Source organism: Branchiostoma belcheri, unplaced genomic scaffold (assembly GCF_001625305.1).
Source record: "Branchiostoma belcheri isolate BF01 breed outbred unplaced genomic scaffold, Haploidv18h27 scaffold34, whole genome shotgun sequence".
NCBI lineage: Eukaryota > Metazoa > Chordata > Leptocardii > Amphioxiformes > Branchiostomatidae > Branchiostoma > Branchiostoma belcheri.
Window position 1 is genome coordinate 744,909 of NW_017803954.1, and position 16,861 is coordinate 761,769.

Below are 16,861 nucleotides of genomic sequence, written 5' to 3' on the forward strand. Positions count from 1 at the left end.
CTTTCAACTGAATGTTTCAGGAACTTGAGCTGCTGGAGATCTTATCCCGCCATGAGGAGTTTCAGGACGTCATCATCCACAGGGAGGGCTTCCTGGACTATCTAGGAGTGACTGTGTGGTCAGTAATAGTCATACCTCAAGACCAATCTGAGCATGGCAGTCGCTCAAGGACCTTAAACATTTAATGAAGTCTCATGTAGTTCCTAAAGATGTTGATGAAGGCACCAGGATAAAATCTCTGAAGTGTTATTCTCAGTTACTTAAATGAAAGATATGCTATGATCTGAAATGTCTGATTCTCCAGAGGATTTGTCCAGTTGCTTGATTTATTCTCCATGACGTAGTTCTGGAAATGTCTGACTAATTGTGCCCTTCTAGTGGCCCATCCAACTAACTGACTCCCAATAATCTTAAAGCCACTAAAGTGTAAGAAATGGGTTCCAAATCAATGGAGATCCATGTTAAGTGCAAATTTCCTGAGCCAAAATATGTTTATTTTCTCAGGGACTTTACTGAGAAGGCCCTGGAGGAGCTTCAGTCCAAGCCGCTGGCTGTTGCTCACTGCCTGGGTGCACTGAAAGTGTTAGCAGCCTTGTCTGTCCATGGTAAGGGTTGTCGAGAATGTTACTTGGTACATGTATATAATATATAATTAGTGTCGATTAAATGGTTGGCTACCGGTATTTGGGTGGTTGGTTGCCAGCTTACTATTTACATGTAATGTTATAAGAGATCTAGATTTGTGAATTTGGCTACTGGTGTTTAACTCATGCCATCCTCATCTCTATGTAATGTCATGTAATACATAGCTTATCGGCCATCAACACATATGGTGGTTAAAGCTCTTCTGTTCATATTGCCATGTATTGTTTTTTTACAACAGAGTGTAGCAGGAAGACACTTGTTCTGCATGAAGTGATCAGTGCCATTGTCTCTCTGATCTTCAACATCACCGGGCTGTGGATCCAGGAAACTGTCAACCTGGGGCTGGGGACATCTTCACTGAGTAGAGGTGGGCCTTGTTTTTATGTAGAAGTTATGTATGCAGATAAAATATCAGGGTGGCAGGGTGATTTTGTGGTTAGGGTTGTTGTCTGATGCTTTATCTCTATATTTGCAGATGCCAGTGAACAGTCCTCAGGTCCAGAGAACTCACCGCCCCTGTTTCTGAGATGCCCCAAGCCTCTTCCTGCTTTAAATCTGTCAGATACCCAAAATGCCAGCAGCGCCTTTAACCAATCACCATTCAGCGAGGTGTTTGAACCTCTGCAATCACCCCGCTCAGGACCAGTGCACAGAATCAGAAGTACCGAGCATTCCCTCCAACCAGTTAACCTGGAAGGTCGCTTCCTCAACCAATCACAGGGTGAGACACCATCTCATGCAACCAATGGGGAGGCTGCTCAGGAATCATCAGTTGATGAATGCATGGTTACCAGGATGGGTCCTGGAGGACTGCAGTCTCCCAGGAGTGGTGCTGTGCTGATGAAACAACTGACACCAAGAAGTGCCAAGTTGCTGTCTGCTGTGGACCAGTGTTTTATTGAGAGGATGTCAGGAGATGACACAGAGGAAGGGCTCACACATGGGAGTGTTACTATTGGTCAGTCACTTGATTGAATCATATTAGAGAAGCTATCTAGCTGGCCCACAATAGTTCCTTATTCACCAATAGTGTGTAGTCTTGGCCCATGCATGTCTGACTGATTTCTTGGGGTCATGGAAATCAGAACTTGTTTGTTTATTGTGATTACAGTTTTGGGACCTGTGCCTGAGCCTAGTCCTATAAACTTACAAAGCTATATGTATAGAAGAAATCCTTTTGCTAGAACACGGTTCTCATCCTTTGAGATGGAGTTGTTTTGGCACTGCCACAGATGTTGGCTTTTATACTCCATTTTCCTTAGGAGGGGAGGCCTAAGTGTTTGATCCCTCTCCCTCTGACTTACTCCACTAACAGGAGAAGATTTTCACAAGATCTTCCAAAGCCTGATCCAGTACTCCATCCTGGTGTTGAGTAACTGCTGTGGAACACGTGATGCGGACACGTGGCAGCTGGCCAACATGGCACTGACCCAGTCTGGAGCCCTCCACATGGCCTGGTGCGCCCTGTCCTCCTGTCATAGGAAGCTCAGGTACAGTCTCAGGGTAAGTCATGTCTTTAATTCAGATAGAAGCAAGCATTATTGTTTACCTGCCCTACAGATGTATATTGTTTTTCCTACACCACTACTTATGATTTTTAAAACAAAACAAAAAAATACCAGGCAGCAGGTCTTGAAAGTTTAAATGGAATAACTCTTTTCTTTGAAATTGGTTTTCATCAATGTTTTCTTTGCTCACAGCTTCCAGTAGCTTCATTGGTGACCAGGTTAGCCTCAGGCCCTCTACGAACAAGCAGCAGTACTGCAGCTGTGGTGCTGAACCCAGCTGACTGCACCTCAGCACTCATGCTCAGTTCAGACCTGCTGGAGGTACGTGCTCTTGTTACTTCCATTATGAAAGCATAGAATATATTAAGTCAAGATAGTACCTTGTATATTTAAGTCATCACATCGTCAAGTCCCAGAATAGACAGAGATTGTGGCAACAGATGAATGGAGGAGCCTTCTGACTATTGGTATTGTTCCTTTGCAGGCCCGTAACGACAGCTGGACGTTTGAGAGTGTACGAGCCAACCAACCAGTGAACAGGCCATGGGAGAATACCCAGCCCTCAGGGTGGTACTATGAGGTACGGGCTGCAAAAAACAACTTATTACATTCTATAACTTGAAACCTCAGTTCAAGGATTGTTCATTTTGTATGCCCTCTTTTAATTCCATTGGCAACAGAAGTAAAGTTAGCTGGTGTGTTATGCTTAAGGGTAGTTATACCAGCTATACAGATATAGATACAGAACAAAGCTACACAACTTGCTACTGTATGGAATATGGGAATTTGAGTTGAAAATGATATTGAAGGTGCATGTTGTTTTTTCTAGATTGAACTTAAGTCATGTGGAATCATCCAGATAGGCTGGGCCACAAAAGACTGTGAATTTGGGCCTGAGAAAGGTTAGTCCTCTGAAATGACATGCATTCATCGTTGTTTTTCCTGTCATTCATTGATATAGGCATATTGCTATTTCATCATTCACTTGATGATAATTTTTGTATGAAAAAAAGTAAAGGTAGCCCCATGGCCTTTATATTCTTGGTATTCCTTTATCATAAACTTTGAACCAGTTCAAGCAAATGGCTGTTTCCTGGGCTGCAATGTTGATAAGATGTGTTAGTCTACATTTGTGAACCATTGTGAAAACTCTATTGTACAAAAGTAAAAAGTACAAACATTGTGGTTTTATGTTATCTTTTCAGGTATTGGGGTTGGTGACAATGTACAATCATGTGCATTTGATGGTGCCAGGTGTAAAGTCTGGCGGGGACCAATCACAGAGCAGAAGGTACGTATACAAGCTTTGACCAGTTGGATTCCTCCAGTAACTTTGGTTTCAAAATATACTGATAACTGTGTAAATTTTCCACCGAGATTCCTTCCAACATGAAGATTTTCAGGGTCTAATTCCTCCTGAAAATATTATAATATATCAATGGAAGTGGGGGCTATTGCTATACTATGTTTTCTTGGTGTGATTTTACTTACGTTGTAATTCATTTTCCTAGTGGAAAGAATCAAAGTTCCTATGTATTTTCTCTCAGGACAATGAGTACGGAACAGAGTGGCATTCTGCAGACATTGTCAGTTGCCTCTTGTACAGGTGAGCACATTGCTGTACAACCTTAACAGCCCCATTTTATGTGAAGTTAGTTTTTGCATAATTCGTTCACAGAGCAGTTTGATTTTCATAGCTTTCACAAAGAAATCAACTGATTATTTTGTAATTTCTTGGTTTCAGCAATGGAAATATATGCTTCTGGCTTAATGGTGTCAACCTGGGTATAGCTTACAAAGGTGAGGGTTTTCTTCTTACTGGTCTATTATGATCCAGTGTTCGAAATACCTGTCTGCAGTCTGCAATCTGCAGATAGATTTTCAAGATTGCAGAAGAAAAATTTATACAATCTGCAATTTTGCAGCAGCAAAAATTGGCACTTGGGATTTGACACTTTTGGCCCCAAGCACAGACAACACTAATTTGCATCAACCTTGTCTTGACTTGTTTATCTTTTGTTTCCTTTTGGACTTCCAAAAATTTGTCTTCACTAATTTGCACATCAATCAATACTTCATGCTAATAAACCTGCAAGATTGTAGTATGGAGGCTTGTGTATTTGCAGAAAGTATTTCCAAATTGCAGAACAAAATTTTTACTCTTCTGCAATATTGCAGAGCACTGAAAAAAAGTATTTCGACCACTGTGATCAGACTGTGCACTCTCTAACTGAAGAAAACAAGGTTTTATCCACTCCTTATTTTTTTTAATGGTGCCTTGGCAGCCTACAAAACATCTACTACAACACAAGGCTAAGACAAAACATGTCAAAAGTGTATTCCTTTTATTCCCAAATGTCAAGTTCACCACATCTCTATATGTGCTTTATAAACATCTAAATGTTTGAATGTAAAATGATATAACACCCTCCTGCCCAGGATTGGACATGACCCAGCAGTGGTACCCGGCTGCTTCCCTGTCCACTGAGCAGCAGATTCTCTTCAACTTTGGCATCCAGCCGTTCAGGTGAGACTGCCAGCAGTCATAAGGAGATCATTTTCTGTGGAAATCATGTCTGTAGTAACCAGGTTTACATGTCAGAAAAAGGCAGTTCCAGATCATGTGAACATTAGTAAGAAGACTTTTCACACAAAAACCTTGTGAATCTACTGAAAAGCATCCACCATTGCTTGAATTATTTGCCACACATACAATTATATGTGTACAATCAATGGTTCTTGTTTTACATGTACAAACTATGTACTCTTCTCAGATTCTGTCCTCCAGACGGCTTTGTCCCTGTGTCAGAGGTCATGTTACGAAAGGTCAATGCCTCCCACATAATGCCTGCTCCACCTGTGAAGGGCACACAGAAGAGACGCAAGCAAAAGCTGTCCTCAAGGAGGAAGCCTTTCAGCCCCAGGATCTCCAAGGAGAATGGAGGTCTCGCATTTGATTACCGTCCTCAGGCTGTGCAGTGGTGGGTGCCACTGAATGGCATTGCGGAGGAGATAGACGGATCAGAAGAAGAGTCAATAGAGGACAGCACAGAGGTACAAGATGTGATACTATATAATACTTTGCATGAAAATCTGATGATGATGAAGTGCAGCTATTTCTCCTTGCAAGCTGAACTTTACAAAAATACTCTAAAAGTTTCTTTGCAGATCTGGGGTTTTCCATGCCTAAGGTCTCTTTTTCCATGTCTAAGGTCTCTCCTCAGGACACTTAGTAGATTTGTGCAATGTCTTCCTGATCTTGTAAATCTGATGACTCTCCTCAGTTTGTGTGACCTTTATAATTGGAAGCTCTGACTTTTCTTTGTATGTTGTGTTAAGGATCATGTCTTGGATCACCAGACCATAGACCTGGAGGGAGGGGGAGATCCAGAAACTCCCCAGGTCCAAAGTCTGTGGCTGTACTATGAGATCACTGTCTCTGGGCGAGAGAAGAGGTGAGTTAACACTTTTCAGGCAGCTGAAGGCATACAATCGCCTGATAGACTGTGCTTTGGTCTAATATTAAAGGACATGGTTTTAGGGATAAGAACAAGGTGATGTTTGTTCTGATAACCTTTATGCTCATAACACCTTTGATACTTCACATCTACAGAACTGAGGACCTGGAGTTTGGGTTCAGCACCATGGACAGGAAGTCTAAGGTAGGAACACAGACAGGTGCATCTTGAGATGCATGAACCCTTTCTCCACGATATTTATCATAGAGTGGTTTAGTGGTTACCAAACCTGATTTTGGATCACATTGTGGTACGTTACATCCCTGCTCTATTCATTTAATGGAGAATTGATTATTAGCAATGTTTAGATGATGAGTTGTGGAAAGTCTATGGAGTATCGTTGTATTCCCTTTCCCCAGGTGTTTGCAGTGCTGTCCCCACATGGTACTATCTTCCTACCCAGTGGTCACAAAGTCCAGGTAACCTGGGATAGATATTCAACTATTTTCAACTAAAATATACATCTATATGTAGTCTTGTCTAAGTGAGGAAATCTCTTTAAAAATGCACATGTAAAAATGCAGAACAAATTTACCTTGAAAACATTTGTATTGAGACATGACTCCATCCATCCCCCAGTTGCAGGAGGATGACTTCTCTGTGCTGCTGACCCTGGGGTGTGGATTCACTGACAACGGATCTGTTCAGACGGTGGTCTTCATGCTGAACGGCCGGGTTCTTGGTGAGACATATAAACTCTCAGCTCTTTCATGTGTGCAAATGGAATATTAGTAACTAGTCTGTAAGATAAGATAAAGAGCATGTATCATCGTCCTGGCTGGATGTCAGTGCTTGGCACAGAGGCAGGTGGTCTTTTTTTTTTTCATTTGTTGCTATCCATTGTGCCCCCTTCCATCCACAACCCATCTCTGCAAGGTCCTACTTGACAGTCCTAGCTAGTTCAAATCATTGCTTGCTCCCCCCCTTCTTCCCCCCAAATTAGCGCCAATCTGGGAGGCCGTAGCTTAGGCATTATCATGAAGAGCCCCAGCCATCAGTTTTGCCCTTTACATAAGCATGGAAAATCTAGGTTGACCAGAAGCAGAAGGCATTATAATATTGTCACGAAGCTGCCAAGAAATGGGTGTCTATGTTGTAGATTTTTTTTTTTTTTTTAATTTTTTTAATATCTTTATTCAGTAAATCACATACACAATACATTTTAACACTGCAAATTTAAAACGCGAATTTACATCAATACCTGGTTATATACACTTTACGACTATACAGCAGTAGGTGATCTATGTTGTAGATTCCATATCTTCCCTGTCTGACAAAAGCTTAAGTTTTGCTACCAAAGACATTTAATAGTTTCACTTTCCATGTACGTTCACAGAGCCAGAACATCCATTTGAGGAGGATGTAGAACACGAGCCCAAGCTGCCCTACACCAGCTGTCCCCACCTGGACATGAACGTGGGCCAGCGCAGGTTCCTGTACCAGCCGTGCGGCCTGCAGGTCCACCGGCTGAACCAGGCGGCGCTGCTGCACGACTGGCACCAGCAGCGCATGGAGGGCTTCCAGGTGCACGGGGAGACTCCTCCACAGAGAGACTGCTGATTGGTCGTCTGTCCTTTTGCCATTGTGTAATGAGACAGAATTCAAACTTTTGACTATTCTGACAACATTGACATTCCATAATCTTCTCAAACCACATAGTATTGGACAAGAATACTTAGTTGGACCTGTACAACATAAGAGACCAGTATGTCAGGAACAAAGATAAAGCCAAATTGGATACCTACAAATGTGTGGGTGTATGTGATGTTCACTTGCCATCTCAATAAGTTGTGGTTAACTTCTCACATGTAGACTTTTGACATTTTGCTGTCCCATTGCCTCATGTACCAAGAGCATGCAGGGCAGCCTATTTAAGACATTCTCTGTGTGACACTGATGTTGCTTTTTTATTTGGGATTCAAAATCCTTAAAAAATATATTATATACAGTAAGTAATGTTTTTGGATAACAAATTTTTCAAACTGTGTCAGGATTTGGCTCCACTTTGTCTTGGAATATTTTTGTTTGAAGTTTTGTGAGTGTATGATGAATAGGATTGAGTGAAAAGTTGGAGGCTAGTATGTATCTCAGGGCACTGTGAGAAGTATATAATCAGGTTTACATGATGATGTAAAGAAAGGGAGGCTTATTCAAATGTGGTACTACTGCACCTCAAATATCTGTTGACAAAGTTGTATAGAAATTGATTTCTCTAAACTTATGCTGCTATCAATACTAACAAAGGAAGCAAATTGTTCTGGACTTAAGACTTGTGAAAATTACTGTATACACATTCCAGTTTTACTGTAAATGACACTGATCCTGCATGTAACTGGTGTGCACGAACCCTTTCTTGTCTTCTGTTGTATGGAACAACTGACTTCTACCACTGCCAAAGAATTTTACATTTCAACTTGTATATGATCACTGTACTACACAAGAGTTGTACAGTACTAGTGATGTACCTACTTGTACTTGATGAGGTCTTCTCATTGTTGTAGTGAAACGTTGGAAAAATAGATTTACCAGCCTGGCTACAAGCTCAGAATCACATCTGTTCAGACAGTCACCCTCTCCAACTTCCTCAGACCAGAGCATAGTACTAAATCAAAGTAGGTTGGTGTCCAGGAGCTTAATGTCTTCAGGAGCACATTTGTGATGTGAAGATTTTCTTCATGGTGCTTATTGCAAAGTGAACAGTATATGCTGCAGATGTATTTTTTCTACTTACCAATCAAAGCCACCTGAAGTGTGTAGTGTACTACTGCTGCTATTGATGTCTCACATTGGTGAAGTATGAGAGACTGTATTTTGTTTCTAGGCTCAATTGCAAAGAGACTTTTCTAGCTGGTGTGTGAAATGCAAATTAGAAAACTGAAAAAGTTAGTTATTTGTTGAATGGAAGCAGTGTTAGCTGCTAAAAATGTACTTAAAAAAGACTTGTTTTGTATATGACCTTACAGTCTCATTGTGTACTTTATTACGTAGCCCAACCCTCATATCATTGCTTAGATCAAAAAAGTGTGGGTGTATTTTTCTAAGGCCAACATGGCAACTGAATACAACATCAACTAGCACCTGTATTAGGCTCCTTTGCAGACTTGCTGCTCCTCCCCCCCCCCCCAACAAAAATGCCACCACTGCACTAGTTTGCAAAGGAGGGTCCAGGGTGCATAAGAAAAGTACATTTCATAAGGATAAACATATAACGTTACACAGTTTCCTATTGGACATCCATAAAACATTTCAAATATCTCTAATGACAATCAAATATCTCTAATGAACAATACATCATACAATGTAGAGTTTTAGTATAAGTATAACATGAATTTCCAGATTGACAGATAACACCTGTAACATGTAACGTTATAACACCTGTTAGACTAATAATGTTAGTTATAACACAAGTTATTGTGAATATGATACCAGTGTATGGATGGCACATGAGAGTTCATAATAGATGAAGCATGTATATTGATATTAAAGATGTATTAAGGAAAGATGGTAAAGGCAGATAAATTTAAAGGTATGTCCTGACTGGCCCCGTGCGTGTAACAGGTGCGCCCACACCTCCCACTGAGCCCCAGGAGAGCATTCGACCCAAACGGTGGTGTGAGACCAATGCGTGGTAGGAGACCCAGAGGTCATGTTATTGAGATACATGTCATCGCGTAGGTCAACTGTTCTGTGCTCACAGTATTATAAAGAGACGGGGCTTGGCCTGGAAAGTCATAATTTGCAGACAGTAAGTCACTGAGTAGGGTTTCGAGTTAATCGTCTGGATAAAAAAGGCTTGCCATACCTGCGCCGCTCCGACGACCGAAAGTGAGTTCGAAGAGGTGAGGTGGGAGGGGAGCGCCGGATACGCTGTTGGCCTTGGACACCGGCTGTGCTCAACTGAGTTTATTAACTGCAAAACTACATTAGCGATAAGGAGGATGACGATGAGTGTGAGTTAGAACCATTACTTGCCTCCGATAGCTAATCGATTCGGTAAGATTGCTTACCATTCAAGTTCAAGTACTGCACGAAACGGTTTGGACAGAAATATTCAGTGACAAATTATTTACGGGCTGCTGACAGAAAAGGGGCAAAGCAGTAAATGAAGACGACGATGTCGGCCTTTGGTCATTCCGTCTTCCGGCTCTCCAGCTACATAACCCGATCAAGATCAGCATTGAAAAGTCTCAAGTTTGTCACACGGCCCTTGGTACAGGCATGCCCACCAGCACTGAGGAAGCTGCCAGTGATCTGCCCTGCTTTGATCCTGCCAGTCGTCCACGCTTGGTGGGGGTCATCGTCCACTCCTGTCACGCCTACTGTTGAAGAAGGGACCCCTGAAGAGGAACCAGACCCTGTACAGCAGGCCATTGTCCAGGCAGATGAGTTGTATAGCATTGGGGACACTGTTGAGCTGTACCAGTTCCTATTACAGCACAAAGACAGCAGTGATGCTGGGATACTGTGGCGGCTGGCGCGGGCTACTAGAGACTATGCACACCTACCAACATGCAGCCCAGAGGACAGAAAGACTCTGACATATCAAGCGTTGCAGTTTGCCGAGCAAGCACTACACATTGATTCAAAAGATTTCGCTTGTCACAAGTGGTATGCCATCTGCATCAGTGATGTTGGAGACTACGAGGGAACAAAGGCAAAAATTGCAAATGCATACGTCATCAGGGACCATTTCAAGGAAGCCATTACACTGAACCCTAAGGATGCCACGTCCATCCACCTGTTAGGCCTTTGGTGCTTCACAATGGCAGAAATGCCTTGGTATCAGGCAAAGATAGCCGCAGTGATCTTTGCAACACCTCCGACATCCACCTACGACGAAGCACTGGGATATTTTCTGCAAGCTGAAAGTGTTGACCCAGGTTTCTACAGCATGAACCTGTTGATGTTGGGGAAGACATATGTACGTTTGGGGAACACCTCAGCCGCCATGCTGTGGTTAGATAAGGTTCGCAGCTGCCCCTCCAAGTCTGAAGAAGACTCGCAGGCCAAGCTGGAAGCAGAAGAGCTACTGAAGACCTTGGGTGCTACAGGCTGATGCACCACAGATTCCCCACTGCCTGGCAATGCATAGTTTCTGCCAGTGTGCCATCTCAAGTGACTCTCACCATCTTAGAAAATAGAAGATGCGTTTCCTGAGATATAGCACAGTAAAAGGCAAGTTTACATAGCCTCAAGTTCCTGGAGCATGTTGTATCCTGTAGATGTACATGTACAATTCCATCTTGTAGATGTAGATGCATTCTCAAAGTTCTATGTTTTTTCCTCACATTAGTACCAGGAAAGGTAAACCCTTTCTGGACCGTTCCGCCTGTCTTCAGGAGCTGACTGATGAGAGAGATGTTAAGAATGGCAACTCTCAAATCAGAGTGTTAGCTATAACGTTATTAGTCTGTGAGCCAGTCAAAAAAGATAACGGAAGGTGTTTGATACTGAATACAGCTGCAATCCTGATTTCTACATTGCCCTTATCTCATATGTACCTGTGAACAATATGACAACTTCATAACCATGACAATAAGGACATACCGTATGTGATCTAGTTAGTCAAAGTGTACAGATTACAATTTAGGGTCCAGTCACATTAACCATGCTATTGCTGATGGCATTTGGAGATCTACATCAAGGTTGTTTGACAGGCTATGACAAATTTAACTGCACCGTTATCAAATACAATAAGCCCATTTATTGCAGTTACACACCAAAGTTTACTGAGTCTTCTATGCTTTGAAAATAGGCCAACTTGACATGCAGCTCTCTTCCATAAAATCAACTTTCTCACTGTGACTTTCTCACTCACTACACTCAACCTGGTTCTGTTGTGTGCCATGTCACTGGGATACTGTGACATTCAATATCCCTTTCCCACACAGAACACCAGCACAGTCTTATTTCTATAACTGGTTTATTTGTTATCTAACATATTGTACAGTAAATGCACCAATGGGAGGTCCACAGCTGCTATTCCATCCATTGCAGGGAGCAAATTTCACATTCATCTGCTGTCATAAACATTCAGGACTTTACATTGCCACATGATTGTTGTCTATAAAATCTACAATATACAAGAAAATGTCTGTGCTATCTTAAAGATGGCTTGAAAGTAGACTAGGCAGGGGTTTCAACAGGAAATTATTTTCGATGTAACTGGTAAAATGATAATTTTTGCTGCAGTAAACATGTATGACATACTGTCACTGATTAGTCCACATGTGAATGGAAATGGCATGATTCTTCTGCATTTTTTCCTGTTGCAGATTCGTGCAGTATATCAGAATAAAAATTCAGCTCCAAAATGGACTCACATTGAAGACAGATATAATCCTACATTCGATTAAAGACTTTAACTTGGTGGAAAATGTTCAGATGGGTTGAAATCCTGCCCAGCACACCTTCAACAATGTCTTTGTACAGTATACATACATCGTATCTGAAGCCTGTGCTCATACAAACACCTGCAACATTAGTAAGTAGTCATATGAGATTCATCATCAATTAAAACCCAGGGTCAGCTGCAGTTGAGGGAAAACCTTTCTCCAACATGAAGCTACCAGGTACATGTATAACATGGCACAATGTCACTGCTGATACAACTTTCATTGGCCATACCCTCAAGACTTGTTAGCCCCCCAGGTTTACACTGACAAGACAGTGAAGGGCATCAGTTCACTGCCTTCTACAGACACCATAAGGTCTTATAAACTATTTATACACATATATACAGAATGCGGCCTCTTGGACAATCATGATCAATTTTGGCAATCTTGCATTAAGGCACTGTCAAGTCTCAGGCTGTGCATGAGACCTGAACAGGCAGAGATCCACTGAATTATTCCACTCTTTCCACGTGTCTAACAAATGTCTCCCTAAAATAAAAACCTTGCTCTGATGTATCGCCCAACTAACAGACCTGACATAATTTTTACATTAGGATAGAAGATACAGGTGCAGCATCAAGGAACTTACAGTACACCAATGGAGAAAGTGTGGGATATAGTGGCAAGCAAACTACAGCGCTGAAAAATTCTTGACATCATTTTCAACTATAACAAAATCATAACAGCAGTCATAATGTTAGATCTGTGAACATAGCTGCCCTTTTCATGGATCTGACAAATCATTTCCCTCATTTCTAAAGATACATCACTAATACTGTTTGGCATGAAATGTTATGGGTAAAATAAAACTAAGTTTCTTCCTAATGCTAAGTTCTGATTATTCTGTAACATGACAAGCAAGTGTGAAACATATCGAGTCTTAATCCATGTGAACAGCATTACTCTAGTTTGCACTAGTAGCCATAATCAAAGATTCTATTTCAGGAATTCAACTATATTATGATTCTTTTTGTAACCTTGTTAATGCCATGAATAAAAAAAATTAGTTGATAGATATAAGATTGATAACGTGCAAGTTATACTGGTGTAGGCTACATATAACATTATACATGTACCGGGTAAAAGAACAACAAAAAAATCTATGCTTTGCCATATTTCACAGAAATATTTTATGATGACATCTAAAGCCTATAAATGTAACTATCTGTGACCATTCTAACATAAATCCCTTCATGTCTTACATGGCCAGCTATTGCAAAATCTTGGGCCCACTTCTACAACTCTTCTTTCCACAGAAATGGTTGATTCTAAAAATGCTTCCAAAGAGACTTTTAGCATACATGAACATTTGTAACTATGCCCATTGTTAGTAATCAAAGGGAAGATAGTCTCAAGTCTCTTCCTGGAAAAACCTTAAATATTTGGCTTAGAATGTCTTTTGCTAAAAAGTACAAGGTCTGCATGGGAAAATTTGCCAGTAAACAGCGACATATTTCTACAATGCAGACCTGTGAGATAAAACTGGCTGACATCTTTTTGCACATCCTCAGTAGCTGAATACACTTATAAGAAGAAACATATTTTTCCCCACTATGCACATAGCCAGGCAATCAATATAGCATATGATCCAATGCCTCCCTAACAGCATTTTCTTCTGACACTTCATTCATTCGTGTACATGAAATAGTACTGTAGTAGCCACTCTTTTTATCATCAAAGTGCCATGAGACACCATGCACAGCAAAAGATGGTTTGAACCCTCCTAGTGCTACATGAAAGCAGCCAATCTTGCTGACTGTACCACAGAGGGAGAGGAGGCACTTCTTCCCACTCCATCTTAGCCAGCATTGAGGGCGGCTTATCTGTAAAACAAACAAAAAAACATTCTCTATCAGACATACTGGTATTCAGAACAAATACCATTGTACAATGTACAATGTATACCTTAGACTTGTCATCAAATTGTCATCTTGGTTGAGAAGGGAAGTCACTGCAGGTTAGCAAGTACTTGAGGAAAACTACTAATTACTAGTATCAGCGGACTGGTCCATTGATCCATGTACACAAAAGTCACCAGAGATGAAAAGCAAAATGTATGCATACCAGGACATCAATCAATGTACCTATACTGTACCAGTACCTGTACCAGATGTTGCATTTAGCTACATAGCACTATTTGCCAGTCTTCAGTCTTGTGCTGAAAAGGCCCCATCACAGCACCTAGGGTGACTTTTCAACAGCTAAATTTATCTGTTTTAAAACATATGTTAAAACACAGTCTTGCACATTTCATTCAAGAATAAACATACGTCTTACTCTGAATTAGATTATTGATATACTGGCACATGGTGCAATTTATAAGTTAAAATTGGCATGTGCAAGCTACATTTGGAAATGAGAGGTTTGTGCCAGCACAAACATACAACTTACAAGAAGTGTAATGGGATCTTCAATATGCTGCAGGGATCAAGGCTCTCCTTGGCACTAATGGGTTACTATATCCCTCCCTCTACCTGCATTTTCATCAGGGTCCAGAACTAAGATGCTAGATTCAAAGCCTGAACCTTTGTGATTCATAGTGGGAACCTACAAAACTGAAGAACATTGCTATACTGATTTATATATCCGGTAGACCATTTTAAAACACAATTTTACGTAACTATTCTGATATTGAACTTGTTGAAGACTGGGTTGCTGGCCAAAGATTTCAAGAGGTACATTGTACACTGCTGTGACATACATGCTATGAATGCACAATGTACTTTACATGTAATGCATACTGTAGGAGGCTGCCTGGCAGTACATGTACCTGTGCATGTTCACTGTGAATTACCCCAGAGGCTCACAACCAGCTTTCCAGTCTTTGACATTCCAAGTCAGCCATACTTGTTGGAGGTGAGGCCCACATGACCAGAATACAGGCTGTGGGATAAGACTTGGGTGGGGAACTTGGAGGAATGATCCACCATATTCCCTTTCTTTTACCAGCACCTCAATAAACCTGGAGCGTCACAGATTTGGCAAGTTTAATATGGATCTTCACCGTTGCACCGATTATTGTTTGTTTTGTTACGCATAACTGGAAAACTGCCTTAAACCATAACACACTAGTTCTGTACAAGCTGTGTAATGCCTGACAGTAAGGTCTGTTCCCCTCACACCAGTATAGACTCTTTGTGATAAGTGTGGTGGTGTCATGGCATGGCTCTCCTCAAACACGGGACCTTTGGATTTACGTCTCATTTACGTCCCATTATGTCTCATGAAGGTGATAATGACTGTGGCCATTATCACCTTGGCACCTTAGTCAAGTGAGGAAATAAGGTGAATTTCTGAAGGGCAAAACACTGAGGCCTGCCAGGGATTCCAACCCAGAACCTTTAATTTTAAAAATTAAATCCTAGCTAGAGCCCTGTCCTAAGTCAATCTTAGTTAGGCTCAATCCTAACCACACAACTACCTTTTCACCTACTCACAGCTATTAAATGGTGTAAAATGGATGCTGCCAGCTGGAAACATATCAAGGTTTGACAATATGATACTAGTAATTGGACAGACTGTCACCAACATCATATATTATAGTATAATGCTAGACGTAGATATAGTCTCACTTACCACTGTATTTTCTTTCTTATGTTGTTTGTAACTGCAATTAGCCCTCAGGCAAGTATTTGCAATAAACTTTCATATTATATTCCTTATCAATTTCAAACATGCTCCCCATTTTGTTTTTTTCTTAAAGTTCCCTAAACTTTCCATAACGACCTGTCAGTGAGTAGAGATTCTGGAGAAAAAACAAGCCTGACTGGGAGGAAACACCAACATATGCCTGGCTCAGTCCTGTATACATGCCATGAATCATACCTGACAGGGGACAGCTCAAGGGCCAGATGAGAAAGATTGTAACCAGAGGGAAGCAGCAGATGGCCTGACACAACACACACCGAATGACCTTGCCTGTCAGTCCAAGATGACCTTCAGGGGATTACAAAGCTTAATGTCTTACCAGCGGCTGCAGTTTTCATCAAATGCAGTCAACTGGCAGCCATGTTTGGCATACATTTAATATTCTTACCTCCACCAGCCAGACTCAACAAAGGTTACATTTGAAATTTTGAACATTTGTGTCGGTGTTTGTGGGCTGCATGGCATAGTGAATACAGACAGTATACATCTAACTAAAACATTTGAGAATTTCCAGATGGAAAATAGACCCTGGCATGAAAAAGATTCTAATGCAGAGTCTAAAATTTTTGTTTCTACTGGACTCTAAACAAATGGCATATAGCCTAGGCTGACCTAGTTTGATACAATAATCTTTTATTCTATGCAATTAATACGGTAACGTCAAAAAAACTTCCCAGGGCATTTGGAATAACCGGACAGTGAGTGAGTAGATCATGGGCAGAAAGGGTACTAGAAGTCAGAAAACTGCTGTAAATTTTATTTTCTTGGTGGTTTTATTTTGCAGTAGCTTTTTAAACTCTCTGTTGAAACAATTCTGTAGTCCTGTTGTGAAGGTGGACATATTCCAGTGTCCTGGTCCAACACGAATACTGCAAAAGTGAATCCACCACAAGAGTCCCAATACCCTTTTCCTGCCCAAATATCTGCTTGAAGATTACTGCAGAGATTCAGCTGGCTTTCTGCCCAGGCTGTGTTGATGGGAGGTTTACTGGTTGTCATGGTGATGACAAGAAATTTGGATGGGGTCTAATTAGTGCCATGATAGTGAATGCAGCTGCATAAACAGGGATAGTTCAACTCTTATATCCTGCCTTTGTGAGAGTAGGATTTTTCCACAGAAAATGGATATGTTTCATTTGACAACCCT

At 41.2% G+C, this 16,861-nt stretch overlaps 3 protein-coding genes across 5 annotated transcripts in view; 2 read left to right on the forward strand and 1 right to left on the reverse strand.

Moving 5' to 3' along the window:
* The window catches only part of LOC109475530, a 23,248-nt gene extending 14,622 nt beyond the window's left edge, over positions 1–8,626 (forward strand). For 2 of the 3 annotated variants that reach the window (XM_019776171.1, XM_019776173.1), the window contains 17 exons: positions 505–605; positions 884–1,012; positions 1,121–1,603; positions 1,961–2,148; positions 2,346–2,474; positions 2,638–2,733; positions 2,983–3,055; positions 3,359–3,444; positions 3,701–3,759; positions 3,898–3,953; positions 4,593–4,680; positions 4,928–5,207; positions 5,493–5,608; positions 5,767–5,815; positions 6,031–6,090; positions 6,251–6,353; positions 7,008–8,626. In XM_019776171.1, coding sequence (XP_019631730.1) covers positions 505–605; positions 884–1,012; positions 1,121–1,603; positions 1,961–2,148; positions 2,346–2,474; positions 2,638–2,733; positions 2,983–3,055; positions 3,359–3,444; positions 3,701–3,759; positions 3,898–3,953; positions 4,593–4,680; positions 4,928–5,207; positions 5,493–5,608; positions 5,767–5,815; positions 6,031–6,090; positions 6,251–6,353; positions 7,008–7,231 — 2,320 coding nt within the window. In that variant the 3' untranslated portion in view covers positions 7,232–8,626. Of the gene's footprint in view, positions 1–20; positions 119–504; positions 606–883; positions 1,013–1,120; positions 1,604–1,960; positions 2,149–2,345; positions 2,475–2,637; positions 2,734–2,982; positions 3,056–3,358; positions 3,445–3,700; positions 3,760–3,897; positions 3,954–4,592; positions 4,681–4,927; positions 5,208–5,492; positions 5,609–5,766; positions 5,816–6,030; positions 6,091–6,250; positions 6,354–7,007 lie in introns of all 3 variants that reach the window. The other variant, XM_019776172.1, reaches the window with a different exon arrangement.
* Positions 8,627–9,243: 617 nt separating this feature from the next.
* On the forward strand, positions 9,244–11,390 carry LOC109475533 (regulator of microtubule dynamics protein 1-like). The gene has a single exon (XM_019776176.1). It carries the CDS (start codon positions 9,774–9,776, stop codon positions 10,725–10,727), a length of 954 nt encoding a protein of 317 aa, XP_019631735.1. The 5' UTR covers positions 9,244–9,773; the 3' UTR covers positions 10,728–11,390.
* A 2,331-nt stretch (positions 11,391–13,721) lies between these two features.
* The window catches only part of LOC109475531 (PWWP domain-containing protein 2A-like), a 13,089-nt gene continuing 9,949 nt past the window's right edge, over positions 13,722–16,861 (reverse strand). Inside the window, exon 3 of the mRNA XM_019776174.1 lies at positions 13,722–13,889. The gene's annotated coding sequence lies outside the window, so the exon portion shown is untranslated. The remainder of the gene's footprint in view (positions 13,890–16,861) is intronic.

Bases quoted from the DNA above. Each gene is read 5' to 3' on its own strand.
- LOC109475533 (XM_019776176.1), top strand. From the start codon at position 9,774: ATGAAGACGACGATGTCGGCCTTTGGTCATTCCGTCTTCCGGCTCTCC.